Source organism: Zootoca vivipara, chromosome 6 (genome assembly GCF_965207765.1).
Source record: "Zootoca vivipara chromosome 6, rZooViv2.hap1.1, whole genome shotgun sequence".
NCBI classification, from domain to species: domain Eukaryota; kingdom Metazoa; phylum Chordata; class Lepidosauria; order Squamata; family Lacertidae; genus Zootoca; species Zootoca vivipara.
The window spans coordinates 722,504-738,725 of record NC_142589.1 but is presented as its reverse complement, the minus strand read 5'-3'; the positions used below and the strand labels follow the sequence as shown (position 1 = coordinate 738,725).

The following is a 16,222-nucleotide window of genomic DNA, read 5'->3' as shown; positions in this document are numbered from 1 at the left end:
GCCTTTTCTCTAAACTAAAGAGCTCTAAATGCTGTAAAAGAATTGAAAGGGAGTTTGAAAGAGGCTTGACTTCCTAGGAAAACCTTCCCCAATCCCTGTATGCTGGATTGCAACCTGTAATCCAAACTATCTAGAGGACACTAGAATGGTGGAGGCTGAGGCAGACAAGAATTTGCTTCAGAGAGCTTTGAAAGAGGGAGTGAAACTATGATGCCTGCGTTCCATCCCACTACTGCCTCTGGTAAACAGGTTTTGCAGGTGGGTTGTACGGTTTCAAAAACCTGCAGAACCTCTTGTACCAAACGGCAGCAATAGAAGCACATCTGCACATGCTCTCCAGCCCTTTCCTCTCTCTTAGAAGCTGCCGTCTCCTTTCTGTCTAAAGAAAATTTCGTTGTACTATGTACAATGACAATAATGTATTCTATTCTATTCTGGCAGAAACCGGGGACTTTCTGATTCATCCCCGTTAAGGTTGCTCTTAGTGCAGCTTCAGACATGCAAAAAACTGTCAGCTTGCCCATTGCTATGGCACTGTGGCTGTTTCAATCTCTTTGATGGATATGCTTGGATGATGCTTGCATTTCCAAGCACCTGCTTGTCATGTTCACACTTCAGCTGCACATTTCTGAAGAATGTACTGTACAGTAGTTGAATATGTAAAAACATGGTGTGTGAAGCTGCAGTTCCACAGGAGGCCTCTGGGTGACCTCACCTTCCACCTTCACTTCCTGGTGGCACAACAACAGTCAGTTTCCTGGGAAGCTTTGGTGCCAGTGATGCCAATGTTGCTGCCGGGATTCATCAGCACAAATGCTCCTGCTTATCTGGAGGGTCAATCTATATTGATATTCACCTCAGTATCTGGTGGAATTGAATCCATCCTGTCAGGAGATGTTTAATTTCCTCATATTCTTTTAGTTTGAGCTTCCCTTCCTTTTCCTCTATTAGATCTTTATACTTTCCTCACTTCCCATCCGAGTTCGTCTTCTTCACTGTAAGCATTTCTATCAGCGACAGCCATCTGGGGGTCTTGGGTTCTAGTAATCTTTTATGTTTTTCCCAAATTTTTAACAGAGATTTATTTATCACATGGTTATTAAATCCCTTATTTACTTTAATTTTGTCTTCCCCCAGATAGGCATGCCACCCAAATTTGTTTTCGTGCCTCTCCAGATCTAATAGTTTGTGATTATCTAGCATAATCCACTCTTTTAGCCAGAGAAAGCCCACCGCCTCGTGATACAGATGTAGATCTGGCTACTTTTTATATCAATCATTAATTTGTATTTTATCCTTGCAGGTTTGCCATTCCAAATAAAATTAACGACATCTTTTTTCCATTGCTTAAAGATTTCACCTTTGGAGCCTAGAATTGGCAACATTTGGCATAAGAATAGCATTTTGGGCAAAATGCTCATTTTAATGCACACAATCCTACCTAATAGAGATAATTTTAATCTGCTCCACAGCTCTAGATATTTCTTTATTTCCTTCCACTTTGTGGTATAATTATCTTTAAATAAATTATTATTATTATTATTATTATTATTATTATTATTATTATTTGTAATCCAAATGCCCAAATATTTTGTTTTGTTCACTATTTTTATTCCCACTTCTTCCTGTAAAGATTTGTTTTCCTCTTTGGATAGATTTTTGGATATTATATTGGTTTTATTCAAGTTCAAATTAAAACCTGCCAATTTCCCAAATTCCATGATCTTTTGGATTGCTTGTTTAATACTATCTTTTGGCTCTTCCATTGTAATTATTACATTGTCCGCAAATGCCTTGATTTTATGTACATCTCTCCCAACTGTAATTCCTTTTGACCTTTTAGTCTTTCCTTATGTTTTCTAATAGGAATTCTAAACACAAGATAAATAATAATGGGGACAGGGGGCATCCCTGTCTTGTGCCTCTTTGAATTTTTACCTGGACATGAGTGAGGTCTCCATCCACAGGGAACCACTAATTGTCACTTCCCACCCCCAGGGTTCCAGTGATCGACTTGGGGTCTAGAGGGTAGGGCAGCCTGTAAGGTGTTCTGGGCCTAAGTTATTCAGGGCTTTGTACACAAGTGCAAGCAGGGCCGTCTCAACCATGTCGGGTGCCCGGGCGCCGTGGTGCGGAGATCGCTCCGGCACCCCCGCTCCGTCCCGTTTCTTGTTGCGGCTGGTGGGCGGGCGCAGGGCTCTGCCACACGACGCCCCCCCTGCTGGGCTGGTGACCTGGCACCCCACGCCACCCAGCCTACCCCTAGAGCCGGCCCTGCTCATACCACAGCCTCTGCGTCACGAACATGTTATGCTCTACCAAGGCAAAACACTCAGTGTCCTGGAGACATCTTAGATGACAGGTCACTGGCACCAGTGGGACCGGATTGTCACCAGGCGATTGCACTGAACTGTGTTAATGCCACACGGAGCGACCACAGTACTGACTGCGACGTGGTCACCCCCTGGTGGCGAGCAAATAGGACCTCTAGCCAATCAGCTGCACCAATATGAGATAAGTGACACCTAGTTTGCTGGTAGGGAAAAGGATCTAGGTATCTTAGTGGACCATAAGCTTAACATGAGTCAACCTGAGAGTTGGTCCGAGTCTGCTCTGTCTTTAAGAGTTTTATTGTGCATAGTATTTACAGTGCAGATAGCCAAAGAACATGACCTCTCAGTCACTCGCAGAATCCGGGAGTGGACATTTCCAGCTACGGGACCAGCATAAGAGTTTGGGCACCCCCAAAACGCCTCCTCCCGACCTTACGTTTGGTAGCACGCCTTAACTCGGGCGCCGGAAGGGGCTGCCTGCTCCCCTCCACCTCTTGGTCCTGGCGGCGCAGGGGCTCTCCCACATTGCTGAGCCCACATCTCCGTCCTGCTCACTTCCTGATTCCTCTCACCTGACCCACTGCTGCTGCTCTCACTGGGCGAAGTGCTGGTCAGCAAGAGGGGAGGAGGTTCCCTGTAGGAAGGCCCCCTGACAAATGCTAATGCTATTTTAGGCTGCAACAACAAAAGTTTCCAGATCAATGGAAGACCATAACACAATGAAATTCAAAACAGTAGCAATTTATTGTTCATTTATTCAAAATCCATTAAAAATAATTATTTTTATTCCATGCTATTCCAGTTCTCTTTCTTCTTTTGACCAATCGGTGAAATCCCGTCTCTGCCTTCAATCAGCTCGAGACTGAGACATGTGGAGTTACACAGGAGTAGATCATGTATCCTAAGGAATGGGAAAACCCAAAATTCCATGAGATCCTTTGAGGCAAAATAATGTTAACAATTTTCAGATCTCTCTGTCCCTTGCCCTGCCCTGCCTTTTGCCAAAACAACGGTGGCCACCCTGCTTCCAGACAGCAAGACCCCCCTCTCTCTCGGCCTCCCTGAGGTGGTCCATAGGAAACAAGAGCAAGGCAAAAGGCCCAGCTTGGCTGCAGGAGTTGCCATCCAAAATGCCATCCAACCATCTTAGGGACTCCACCCTGCATCTGTGGAGGGTTTACTCTGGAGCCTTTTCTTCTCCTGAAGCCATCCCATGAGGCAGCAGAGGTTTAGAATCAGAGTTCTCCTCCATGGGCTCCCTTCCGGGGGGATGGCCCCCTCCATCACGCCCTCAATTCCCTCTACAGCTTCCTCTGGATCTCATCTGCTCTATCTGCCGGAGCCTGTTCTCTGACACAGGGGAAAGTCCCTCACTCACTGAGGGTTTGAGACCCATTGTCCACCCTCCCCTGGTTCCCTGGCCTCTTCTCCCTCTGACTGCTCATCCTTGTCCCCCCCACCCCTTGGCCTCTGTCCCCACAAGGCAGCTTCCCCCTACCTGATCTGGTCCCACAGCCACGGCTTCATTTCTGCCCCCATGAAAATATGGATAAGGAGGTCTTGCCACCATCATTCTGTGACCTGCAAGAGAAAAAAGGTAAGCAGGACGCCAGGAGTGCCTGCTTCTCTCACAGATGAAACAGCGCATCTCTAACTACAGGTGGGCTTTTGAGAAAGTCCTACCTGCTGAAAGCCCAAAGTCCGCGCTATCTATAAATCTTCTATGATGATGTCATCTGGATGGAAGAGAATGAAAATGAAAATGAGATCTTCCCACAGGCCTTTCCCCCCACATTTATACCCCATCCTTCAGTCAAAGTCCCAGGTTGGAAATGTAGCCGGAGTCAGTCTGGACGCTGCCCTCCCAGGCCAGGTGGGAAAGGCCTGCCAGGCAGGGAGCAGGTCCTGCAGGACTTCCAGCAAGAAGACCTCAGAGGTGGGTCTTGGGCAAATAAGGGACAAGGTAGTTCACTGTCTCCAAGGTGTGGGGCTCACCTTCTTTCGGCTTCATTCGGAAGCAGGCCAGGTCCGGCCGAACTACTGTCATCTGCAGAGGAAAGAAAAATCAGGGTCAGATGGGAGCAAGAGAGCACAGAAGCAGCGCCAAGCCAGGAAGGATGGGTCTCCCTCTGTCTTGGGCCCAATCCCTTGTTCCAGAGGACCTCTCTGGGCCCTGCCATCTCCTGGGCAGAGGTGGAAGGGCAGCAGCAGGTGGAAAGGGGGCAGGAAAAACCTCTGGCCTCACCCTGGTTCCCAGGGACACACACCACATCATCTGCGTTACTCAGGGATGTGCTCTTGGAGGGATGGGAGCAAACACAGAAAGGAACAGAAGAAGGCGAGGTACTTACTCGGAGGCGGGGAAATTTCCGGGCAACGGCCAGCAGCAAAGAAATGCTGCTGGCCGCTAGTTGTTGAGCCTCCCCACTTTCCCCCAGGGCGTATCCTCGCAGGTCCTGCAGGAGGAAAGAGAGTCTCAGAGTCAGGGGCCAGTCTAGGCCAAAGTGGCCCTCACTGCCCCCACCACAGAGTCCCTGGCACTTCTGGACCATGAGGGTTTGCCAGCTTTGGTCTTGGACCAAATTGAGGGCCAAACAGGCTCTGTGCCCCAGAAATGGGGCAGTCCGTTGGGTAAGGGACGGGGGGGGGACAACCCTAAAACCACCCCTGATGCCGTCGGGACACTTACACTTAAAAGTTTCAGGAGGGTGCCCGGATTGGGGGCTTCCATAAGGAGACTTCCAAGGAGGAGTCGGAAGTGGCGCTTTGTAGGGATCATGTAGTGATTGCATCTCAGGGATTACATTGGGAATCATGCATTCATAGCTTTATGTGTGGTTTGAGGGGAATGTTCTTGAGCTGGTGGCTCCACCTGAACAGACTACTCCCGCCTGGGTTATGGAATGTGTGGCTTCTTAGTGCAGATCCTGTGGGATGTATGTACACTCCATGATCCTCTACCTGGCAAGCACGTTTCAGTCTGGGTTGCAAGAAACAGGCATTTGTTGCCATTTGTTCTTGCCTGGCTGTGAAACATTTGGTTCAATAGATCTGGGTAAAAGGACATCTGTTAATCTTCTTCCTTTCCCTGCTGGTCTTTGAAAAGCTGATAAACCTGTTTTCTGCCAGGGATTCCTGGGGCTCCTTTCCTGTCTTTAGAAGTAGTCTCTTTGATGTCCAGGAAGTCTTTTTAGCATTTAGGTGTTAGTTCCAGATCTTCCCAACAGTATCAGGTTTAAAGTGGGAGGAAACCTGGGAGGGGTTTTAGAAGTTAGGATGAATTCTATTGGATGATTTGAATCTTTGTAACCTTTTGATATTGTAATAAAAAGATCTGGCGAGGGGAAAGAGGGACGCACTTTCCCTCCCAGAGATTTGCTGGTTGAATCTCTGTGTCCTTTGTTTTATTCTCCATGTGGTTTTGCCACAAGTGGTGCCTTCTCTGAGGCTATTGGAATGCCAATGCAGCTTCTCTGAGGCATCCATGAAAAGAGGATCAGGTAAATGATCGCTCTTCTGATTTTGGGCTTAACAAAGCTCCCCTAGGTGCTGTTTGACTCTATCTGCAAATAGAGTGCTTTCAGACTGAATGATTCTTATCGCCCGGAACCTTGGGCAGAACCTGTGCGCACAGAAAATAGGTAAGAATGGGGGGAGATCTAAGTATTTTGCAGAAAAAACATAAAAGAGATTTGCTCTTTTTGTTAAGTCCTCATGGTCACAATCAGGTGATGTCCCCACTGATTGACCAGTTATTGCATGAGATTTCACATGTTGCGTCCTTCTTCCCTGAGGAAGGTACCTTAGATTTAGAAAAATGGGATAAAGTGGGTTTGGTTTTGAGTAAATCTGACCGACCTTCTGTTCAAATCCTACATACGTGGAAGCTTTGTAGATCCGCTGTAGCTAGAGTGGCAAATCCACTGCTTCAGCTTCAAGATGCTTCTTCAGCATCCCCAAGCCCAAGGATTTTGCCCCCTTCTCAACCTCCAGGGCTGGGAAAGGATTTTGTTTTAAAGGCAGCTTCAGCTCCTACAGCTCCCCTGCCTTCTGCCGGCTCCTTGTTGCCTGGGTCTAATTTAGAAATAATGCCTCCTTCCTTTTCTGTGGGCTTTTGCCCAGAGGCAGTACCTCAGACCGCAGTGCAACCGATGGTGGGTCAGGCTTTAAAGGAAGGTGATAGTGAGGTAACTTTGGATGTTCTGCCTTTAATGGCTAACCTTCCAAATGAGCAAATAGTCATGGTAAAATCTCAAGCCCCTTCATGGATCAATGCCTTGTCGTGGCGAAGGGGCTTGAATAACTCAGAGAAGCTATGAGCTATGCCATGCAGGGCCACCCAAGATGGACAGGTCATAGTGGAGAGTTTTGACTAAACGTGATCCACCTGGAGAAGGAACTGGCAAGCCACTCCAGTATCCCTGCCAAGAAAACTCCATGGACAAAGACAACAGGCATATAAAAGTTATGACGCTGGAAGATGAGCCCCTCAGGTCGGAAGGCGTCCAACATGCTACTGAGGAAGAGCGGAGGACAAGTACAAGTAGATTCAGAGCTGATGAAGCGGCTGGGCCAAAGCCGAAAGGACACTCAGTTGCGGATATGCCTGGAAGCGAAAGGAAAGTCCGATGCTGTAAAGAAAAATATTGCATAGGAACCTGGAATGTAAGAACCATGAGTGGAGGTAAGCTGGATGTGGTCAAAAATGAGATGACAAGAATAAATATCGACATCCTGGGCATCAGTGAACTAAAATGGAAGGGAATGGGTGAATTCAGTTCGGGTGACTATCATATCTACTACTGTGGGCAAGAATCCTGTAGCAGAAATGGAGTGGCCCTCATAGTCAACAAAAGAGTGGCAAAAGCTGTAATGGGATGCAATCTCAAAAATGACAGAATGATCTCGACACGAATCCAAGGCAGACCTTTTAACATCACAGTAATCCAAGTTTATGCACCAACTACCGGTGCTGAAGAAAGTGAAATTGACCAATTCTATGAAGACCTACAACAACTTCTAGAAATGACACCAAAGAAGGATGTTCTTCTCATTACAGGGGATTGGAATGCTAAAGTAGGGAATCAAGAGATAAAAGGAACAACTGGCAAGTTTGGCCTTGGAGTTCAAAATGAAGCAGGGCAAAGGCTAATAGAGTTCTGTCAAGAGAACAAGCTGGTCATCACAAACACTCTCTTCCAACAACACAAGAGACGACTCTACACATGGATATCACCAAATGGGCAGCATCGAAATCAGATTGATTATATTCTCTGCAGCCAAAGATGGAGAAGCTCTATACAGTCAGCAAAAACAAGACCTGGAGCTGACTGTAACTCAGATCATCAGCTTCTTATAGCAAAATTCCAGCTTAAACTGAAGAAAGTAGGAAAAACCACTGGGCCAGTAAGATACAATCTGAATCAAATCCCTTATGAATACACACTGGAAGTGAGGAACAGGTTTAAGTATTTAGATTTGGTGGACAGAGTGCCTGAAGAACTGTGGATGGAGGCTCGTAACATTATACAGGAGGCAGCAACGAAAACCATCCCAAGGAAAAGGAAATGCAAGAAAGCAAAATGGCTATCCAACGAGGCCTTACAAATAGCGGAGGAGAGGAGGCAAGCAAAATGCAAGGGAGATAGGGAAAGATACAGGAAACTGAATGCAGATTTCCAAAAAACAGCAAGGAGAGACAAGAGGGTCTTCTTAAATGAGCAATGCAAAGAAATAGAGGAAAACAATAGAATGGGGAAAACCAGAGATCTGTTCAAGAAAATTGGAGATATGAAAGGAACATTTCGTACAAAGATTACCATAATCAAGGACAAAAGTGGTAAGGACCTAACAGAAGCAGAAGACATCAAGAAGAGGTGGCAAGAATACACAGAGGAATTATACCAGAAAGATATGGAGGTCTCATACACCCCAGGTAGTGTGGTTGCTGACCTTGAGCCAGACATCTTGGAGAGTGAAGTCAAATGGGCCTTAGAAAGCATTGCTAATAACAAGGCCAGTGGAAGTGATGATATTCCAGCTGAACTATTTAAAATTTTAAAAAATGATGCTGTTAAGGTGCTACACCCAATATGCCAGCAAGTTTGGAAAACTCAGCAATGGCCAGAGGATTGGAGAAGATCAGTCTACATCCCAATTCCAAAGAAGGGCAGTGCCAAATAATGCTCCAACTACCGCACAATTGCGCTCATTTCACACGCTAGCAAGGTTATGCTTAAAATTCTACAAGGCAGGCTTAGGCAGTATGTGGACCGAGAACTCCCAGAAGTGCAAGCTGGATTTCGAAAGGGCAGAGGAACCAGAGACCAAATAGCAAACTTGCGCTGGATTATGGAGAAAGCTAGAGAGTTCCAGAAAAACGTCTACTTCTGCTTCATTGACTATGCAAAAGCCTTTGACTGTGTCGACCACAGCAAACTATGGCAAGTTCTTAAAGAAATGGGAGTGCCTGATCACCTCATCTGTCTCCTGAGAAATCTCTATGTGGGACAAGAAGCTACAGTTAGAACTGGATATGGAACAACTGAGTGGTTCAAAATTGGGAAAGGAGTACGACAAGGTTGTATATTGTCTCCCTGCTTATTTAACTTATATGCAGAATTCATCATGCGAAAGGCTGGACTAGATGAATCCCAAGCCGGAATTAAGATTGCCGGAAGAAATATCAACAACCTCAGATATGCAGATGACACAACCTTGATGGCAGAAAGCGAGGAGGAATTAAAGAACCTTTTAATGAGGGTGAAAGCGGAGAGCGCAAAATATGGTCTGAAGCTCAACATCAAAAAAACCAAGATCATGGCCACTGGTCCCATCACCTCCTGGCAAATAGAAGGGGAAGAAATGGAGGCAGTGAGAGATTTTACTTTCTTGGGCTCCTTGATCACTGCAGATGGTGACAGCAGTCACGAAATTAAAAGACGCCTGCTTCTTGGGAGAAAAGCAATGACAAACCTAGACAGCATCTTAAAAAGCAGAGACATCACTTTGCCGACAAAGGTCCGTATAGTTAAAGCTATGGTTTTCCCAGTAGTGATGTATGGAAGTGAGAGCTGGACCATAAAGAAGGCTGATCGTCGAAGAATTGATGCTTTTGAATTATGGTGCTGGAGGAGACTCTTGAGAGTCCCATGGACTGCTAGAAGATCAAACCTATCCATTCTTAAGGAAATCAGCCCTGAGTGCTCCCTGGAAGGACAGATCGTGAAGCTGAGGCTCCAATACTTTGGCCACCTCATGAGAAGAGAAGAATCCTTGGAAAAGACCCTGATGTTGGGAAAGATTGAGGGCACTAGGAGAAGGGGACGACAGAGGACAAGATGGTTGGACAGTGTTCTCGAAGCTACGAACATGAGTTTGACCAAACTGCGGGAGGCAGTGCAAGACAGGAGTGCCTGGCGTGCTATGGTCCATGGGGTCACGAAGAGTCGGACACGACTAAACGACTAAACAACAACAACAACAAAAATCTCAAGAGTTGCCTGTATTTCCATTGATTTTGACTGAAAGAGAGCAGCAAGTTGCTGCTGATGATAGTTTTTTGGATGCAAATGAGAGCAGACCTCCACTGAGAAAGCTCTCTAGCCCTGATTTCACTGAGTTGCCAATCTCTGTTAATGTAAGCAAGGCCAAAGATTTTTTTCCTGTCTTGAATGAGCAAACATGCATTGTTGAAGATGGCTGGCAGGAATTGTTTGATACTCCACAACAACACTTTTTGGTTGTTACAAAATATGCTGGAGACTCTTTTCCTGCTTCCAGTAAGCATCAAAACTTGTCATGCATGGTAAAAAGGTTTCTGCAGGAAGTTTTTGAGTTTAGTACTTTTCAAAGCAGTTTAGGGAAAATCTTTTTTCCAGAGCAGCTCTGCCTTGCCTCAGTGAGTAGGAAATCTGATGAAATTGCTGCATATGAACCAGATTGAAGGGAAGATTTAAATTTGCATTTCTTTCCTTGAGGCAAATTTTTTGTTTGGCTACCAGGAAAGTTTTGCTAGTAGATGGTTTTTTTTTCTCAGCTAACCAGAACTCTCTTTGTTAGAGACGCTTGTTAAAGTTTTAATTCTTTAGTTTTCAGTTGGTTTTAAGATATCTGCTTACCAGCAACCAGACTGGAAAAAATTGAAATTGGATGTTTTTGCTGCATTGAAGTAAATTCTGCACAACATACATGCAGTGAATTGGTTTTGAGTTTTAATGCTTATCTCTTGATAGCAGTATTTTTTTTAGCTTCGTGTATTTCTATTTTTTCATTTGCATGAGCGTAAATTTATAGTCTCAACTCTGCTCTATGTAGTCTAGGAAGATTTTCTCTGTGTGTGAGAGCTGTACTCAATGATTGTTTTTACAGAATTTTCCTTTTCAGAATGCCTAAATGTTCTCTGACTTGAATTTAATTTCTGAAGGAATTCCAGCATCACAAATTAATGGTTAATGTTTTTTCCTCAAAGACTTAATTATTATTTCTCCTAGCACTGAGTGAGATGTTATCAGACTGCGACATGCATTTAAGTTCCTCTTCTTTGTGTGTGAGATGTTGGTTCTTTGTTCTCATTTCATAGGTTTACACTCTGCACATGCTCAAGCACTCTCTGATTGTGATCTCTTCTTTAATCTCCAGTGATAAAGTTCTGGGTTAATGATGTTCCTTTATTCACAGGAAATATTTACTCTCTTTAACTCTCGGGTGATCTTCAGAATTTTGTTTCTAAATTTTTATTTTCTGATAAATGTTTGGTAATTTTCTTCTATTGATATGATGTATGATATTTTAGGATGCTGTAACTGGTGTTTGAAAGCAGGTCCTGATTCCTCAGACTTCCAGGAAATTACATGAAGGGAATTTATTTGAATCCTAAATAACATGTTTTTCTTCTAGGTAACATTTCAGAAGTGCTGAATATGATTGTTGGCTGTAATTTTCTTATTTTAGTCTTTGGTGGTATAAGTTTTGTTAATATGTCTATTTTTTATTATCTAGCTTCTTTCATGATTTTTTATTGCTGTAATGGTCAGGGGTCTCGTTACAGGTAGGTAGCCGTGTTGGTCTGAGTCGAAGCAAACCTGAAGAAGTGGTATCTGAAGAAGTGTGCATGCACACGAAAGCTCATACCAAAATAAAAACTTAGTTGGTCTTTAAGGTGCTACTGAAGGAATTTTTTTAGCATTTAGGTGTTAGTTCCAGATCTTCCCAACAGTATCAGGTTTAAAGTGGGAGGAAACCTGGGAGGGGTTTTAGAAGTTAGGATGAATTCTATTGGATGATTTGAATCTTTGTAACCTTTTGATATTGTAATAAAAAGATCTGCCGAGGGGAAAGAGGAACGCACTTTCCCTCCCAGAGATTTGCTGGTTGAATCTCTGTGTCCTTTGTTTTATTCTCCATGTGGTTTTGCCACAGCGCTTCAGCTCCTGCGGGAAAAGAGAGAAGAGAGTTTGAATGTTGGTGAAATATGATGATGAAGAAGAAAGAGCCATGCAAAGGGAATTCAGGACAAAGAACATACCTCTCTTTCCTCCTCCTTTTCTGGGCCCTGAAGAACTGCCTCCATGGTCCTATGGAGGATCGCACTGATCATATCGCAGTTGAATTTGGGCCTCATGGTACTGCAGAGATGAAAGGGAGAGGGTTATAAGCTTCCTCCTCCTTGGGGTTCTGCCCCCCCCCACAACCCCGTCCATCCCAAAGACCCCACTCACCTTAGCTGGAGGAGGGCCTCCAAGGCAAGGGCCAGGGTCAGGGGGGGCTCCCTGAAGTGCTCCAAGGGCCCCAAGATGTCCTGGAAGAGAACAGAGGAGGAAAATCAGCTCTTTCCGGGGCCTCCAGAGGACAGCTCCGACCCCAAACACCAGGCTTGGCTTTCCAGGGGACCCTAAGCCGGCAGGGTCCTCCTCTCCACAGATGCACAACCCCTTCCCTAAAGCCCCTCCTTCCCCCCACCTCCCCACGGGGGTCCCTCACACCACCCCTCACTCACCAGAATGGCTTTGGCCGTCTCCTGCTTGGAGCACTTCAGGGTTCGGAGTCCCCTGAGCTCAGCTGCCTGGCAACTCTGGATGACCCCGAGGATGTATACTTGCTCATCCTCGAGCAGCTGAAATGCAAAAGTCAGATTGTCAGTTCCTTGTGAGGGGTGGGCTTCTCTGCATCTGAGAGTGCAGAGTGGGGGGGGGCAGGTCTGAGGGATCCAGTCCCTGTTTTCTGCAATACTCACTCCTGGGGAAGGGATGTGGAACCGCAGAACTGCAAAAATGCGAACAGGTGAGTCCGTCCCTGAGCCCCTGGCAAGGCTATTCCAAGAGTTTTCTCCTGGATTCCAAGTCCTACTACAGAGGTGGGACACCCCAGGCCTTGGTGGCAAATTCTGGCCTCCTTTCCTCAGGGAAGGTACCGCTCCCGCTGACAATTGCCCCACAGCCCAGCCCCCTGCTTCATTCATTGGACCCCACAGTTGGCCGCTGGGGGGAGGGGGTTCCAGCCACTGGCCCAATGGACCTTGGGTCGGATTCAGCCATCTGGCTCTTTCCATGTTTTGACTAGCTGCCCCCCATGCCAATAACTGCCCTCCTCTGTCCAAAAAAGGAGGGTCACTTGCTCACCTGGCGCCACGGGCTGCTCTGGGCCTTGCTGGGGGGCCATCCTGTGGCAGCGCCGGAACAGGCGCCTTAAGCATCTGATCCTAGAAGAGATGAGCAGAGAGACCGACTCAGACGCTGGCAGCCCCAATTCTTGGGTGGGTGTTTTTGTGTGAGGAGGGGTGTCTGGAGAAGACAGGGAACTACCACCGAATGGGCAGAACAGGCACCATACCCCCCTCCGCTGCAGCCCAAATCAACATCTTCACTTCTGCAAATGTCCCCACAAAACACATCATCATGACACAGTCCTTTCCTTTTTCCATTCCAAAGGCTCCCTTAAATAAGGGTAGAGCATTTGCCCTAACGAAGGCTGAGCCTTTTGCTCACAAGGCGCTCAGCCAATCTGCTCAGCCTATCCAAGAAACTGTCCAATAGCAATCAAGGAGCACCGCTAAACAGCGCCCCCCAGCACAAAGCACACAGGCACTGCAACTGCCGACCAGCCGTGGCCTCTGCTCTACAAATAGGAATTCCCACTGGGAAAAGGGAAAAGTCAGAACCAGCCATGAAAACCGTTCTTGGTCCATTGAAACTAGTCTTTTGTGTTTCAGTCTAGGCTCTTGTACTACCAATCCAGCTGTAGGCTTGTGAAACATGAACCACTTCCAAAGCAACTACTCTATTCCAAACTTAAAAATGGAAAGCGTAAAGCTGGTGGCCAACAAAAGAGGTTCAAAGACGTTCTCACGGCCAATCTAAAAAAATGTTGTATAAACACCAATGGCTGTTGTGGGTAAAATGGGTTTCTTTCTGCTTCTTCCATGTGGTAGTTGGAAGTCCTGTTGCAACAGTTCATTGAATAAAGACCAGGCCTCACCAGAGAGCCAAGGACCCCACCCCAAACCCCCCACTCCCAGAGATGAAGAGAAAGGGAAGGAATGCTACTTACATCCTGCCCATTTCGTCCACGAAAAGATCCCACCCTCCTCTCTAAAGTAACTAACTATCTAAAATGCCCACCCAAGCCTAAATCTGACCCCAACCCCTGCCCTAAGTCTACACCTAACCCCCGCCCTACCCTACACAACCCTAACTTCTCTATGTACAAAATAAAAATATATAAAATATATATAGAAACTATGCACAGATGTGCACAAAAAACAAAGAACAAAAATAATATAATAAAGAACAAAAAATAAAATAAAATTAATATGTGTTTACAGAAAAGAATAAAAGAAAATCAAAATAAATCAAATCAAATTAATCAAATTAAAGGAATAAATCAAATTAAAGGAATAAATCAAATCAAAATCAAAATAAGAAACCGGATAAATAACAACAAACCAAACTCCTCTCCTCTCCTGTTCACCACCAACTACCACCAACCACCACCAACTGCCACTAACTCCTCTCTCTCTACTCGCCTCACTACTAACCCACAATGGCTGCCTGCAAGTCAGTGGCTTTTAAAGGAGAAGCAAGAGATGTCACAAGGGAGGGCGGGTCATTGTCACCGTGGCAACCCCCCACCAGGACCTGGCCCCACCTGAGTGGTGATGCTCCTCTGTCAGAACTCGGAGGCACCTGCTGTTCCACCTGCAGCTGGGCTGCATCTTCATTTCACATCCTTCTTCCTGCAGCCCCATTCCCAAAGGGAGACCACCCCCACATCCTTCAAGGCAGGCTAGGCATCTCCATAGCGTAGGATTGGACCATCTGCTTGGCATGCAGGTCTTCCGTCCTGAGGGCTGGGAATGTCACCCCCCCCCGCCCGAAATCCTGGAGAGCTGCTGCCAGTCAGTGCAGGCTAGTTGAAGAAAGATATTGAGCAGCTGGAAAGTGAGCAGAAGAGGGTGACCAGGATGATGAAGGGTCTGGAAACCAAGCCTTATGAGGAACGGTTGAGGCAGTTAGAAAGCAAGCCTGATCCATATTATAGATAATATTAAACAGAAGTGTGTGTGCAAAAAAAAAGAAAGAGGAAAAATGGAGGGAAACTATTTTGCAAAAGGTTTACAATGGAAATTTAGAGCTGACTCTTCACCATCCTTTATTATTTATGGAGTGAATATTGCAGTTGTTGTATATGCAGGGGCGTAGCCAGGATCAAAATTAGGGGGGCAAGGGACAAGGGGCGGGGCCAAGGCGTGGGAGGGGAGGGGCCACAGTGGGGCAAGGAAAGCCATGGTCGTTCAGGGGCGAGGGGGCACCAGGATCAGCCTGAAATCGGGCTGCTCCGCCCCCCCCTCCGTGATCGGCGGATGGTGATGGTGGAGACGCTCCTTCAGGTATACTGGACCGAGGCCGTTTAGGGCTTTAAAGATCAGGCGCACCAACACTTTGATTTGTAGGTCTTTATATTAATATTATATCATCATCAAAAATTATTTTTATCATGGGATAGGACGTCCCTCTTCTGCATCGGAGAAATGTTGGAGGGTATCTGAGCACGCACAACATTTGCAAACGCTGCTGGGTGGGTCCCGCTTCCCCGTAGCCCCGGCAGCCGCTTCGCCCAGGGGTGACGATGGACGGGAACCCGGAATACCCCGCCCGCCCCGCCGCCCCTTCCCTTCGCTCCCACGTGGTTGCAGGGCAGGAGCAGCTGCGGCGCAGAGCAGAGGGCAGGCGTGGGGACTCGAACACTGGACTTGGCCCAGTAGCAGACAGGCAGCCCGTGCAGTTGAAAGAAGGCCATGTGAGCCTCAGGCTGAGAAAACTGTGGCTTCGCCTAAGCACTGAAGCTCTCAGGGACCGGGAAGTGTAAGTGTGTGTGTGGGGGGGGGGGGGGATAAATGGGGAAGGAAGCTCCAGGCACCTGATGTCAATGGAGCCAGTGATGTCAATGGAACTTCCTGCCATTCTGTGAACTAGGGGAAGCCCGGCAGGTGAAGGATGCAGCTTGTCCAGGAAATAAATGCCTCCCCTGCTCTAGACCGGAGGAGGGATTTCTGCAGTGGCTGGGGGTGGGTGGGGGGCATTCAAGGGACCCCGCTGGAATGTGGGAGAAAGAGCAAGTGGAATGTTGATAGGAAGCCAAAAGAAGTTCTCATTTATTTGTTTATTTTAAAAAGGAGGAAGTGACCTCTGCTAGTTTGGGAAGGGAAAGCAGAGTGAGAATTTGATGCTGCTCTAAGAAAATTCCTCATTAACATCTATAGCATAAAGGCTGCTAGGCTTAATTAATAGATGCAGCTAATAAAGCTTAGGCTTATCAATAAAATGTGACCAACTTTGAGGGAAGGCAAAATTTAATAAACTGGACTGGTGCCCACTTCTCTCTGGCCTCCT

General features: G+C 46.5%; 1 protein-coding gene across 1 annotated transcript; it reads right to left on the bottom strand.

The window, feature by feature from the left end:
- Nucleotides 1–3,061: 3,061 nt before the first annotated feature.
- On the bottom strand, nt 3,062–13,891 carry LOC148685213 (uncharacterized). The gene is made up of 11 exons (XM_088670980.1): nt 13,881–13,891; nt 12,953–12,980; nt 12,331–12,447; nt 12,053–12,132; nt 11,860–11,959; nt 11,683–11,764; nt 4,685–4,789; nt 4,329–4,380; nt 4,017–4,069; nt 3,832–3,914; nt 3,062–3,234 (listed from the first exon to the last, which is right to left on the bottom strand). Exons 1-9 carry the CDS (start codon nt 13,889–13,891, stop codon nt 4,066–4,068), a joined length of 579 nt encoding a protein of 192 aa, XP_088527106.1. The 3' UTR covers nt 3,062–3,234; nt 3,832–3,914; nt 4,017–4,065.
- Nucleotides 13,892–16,222: the final 2,331 nt, after the last annotated feature.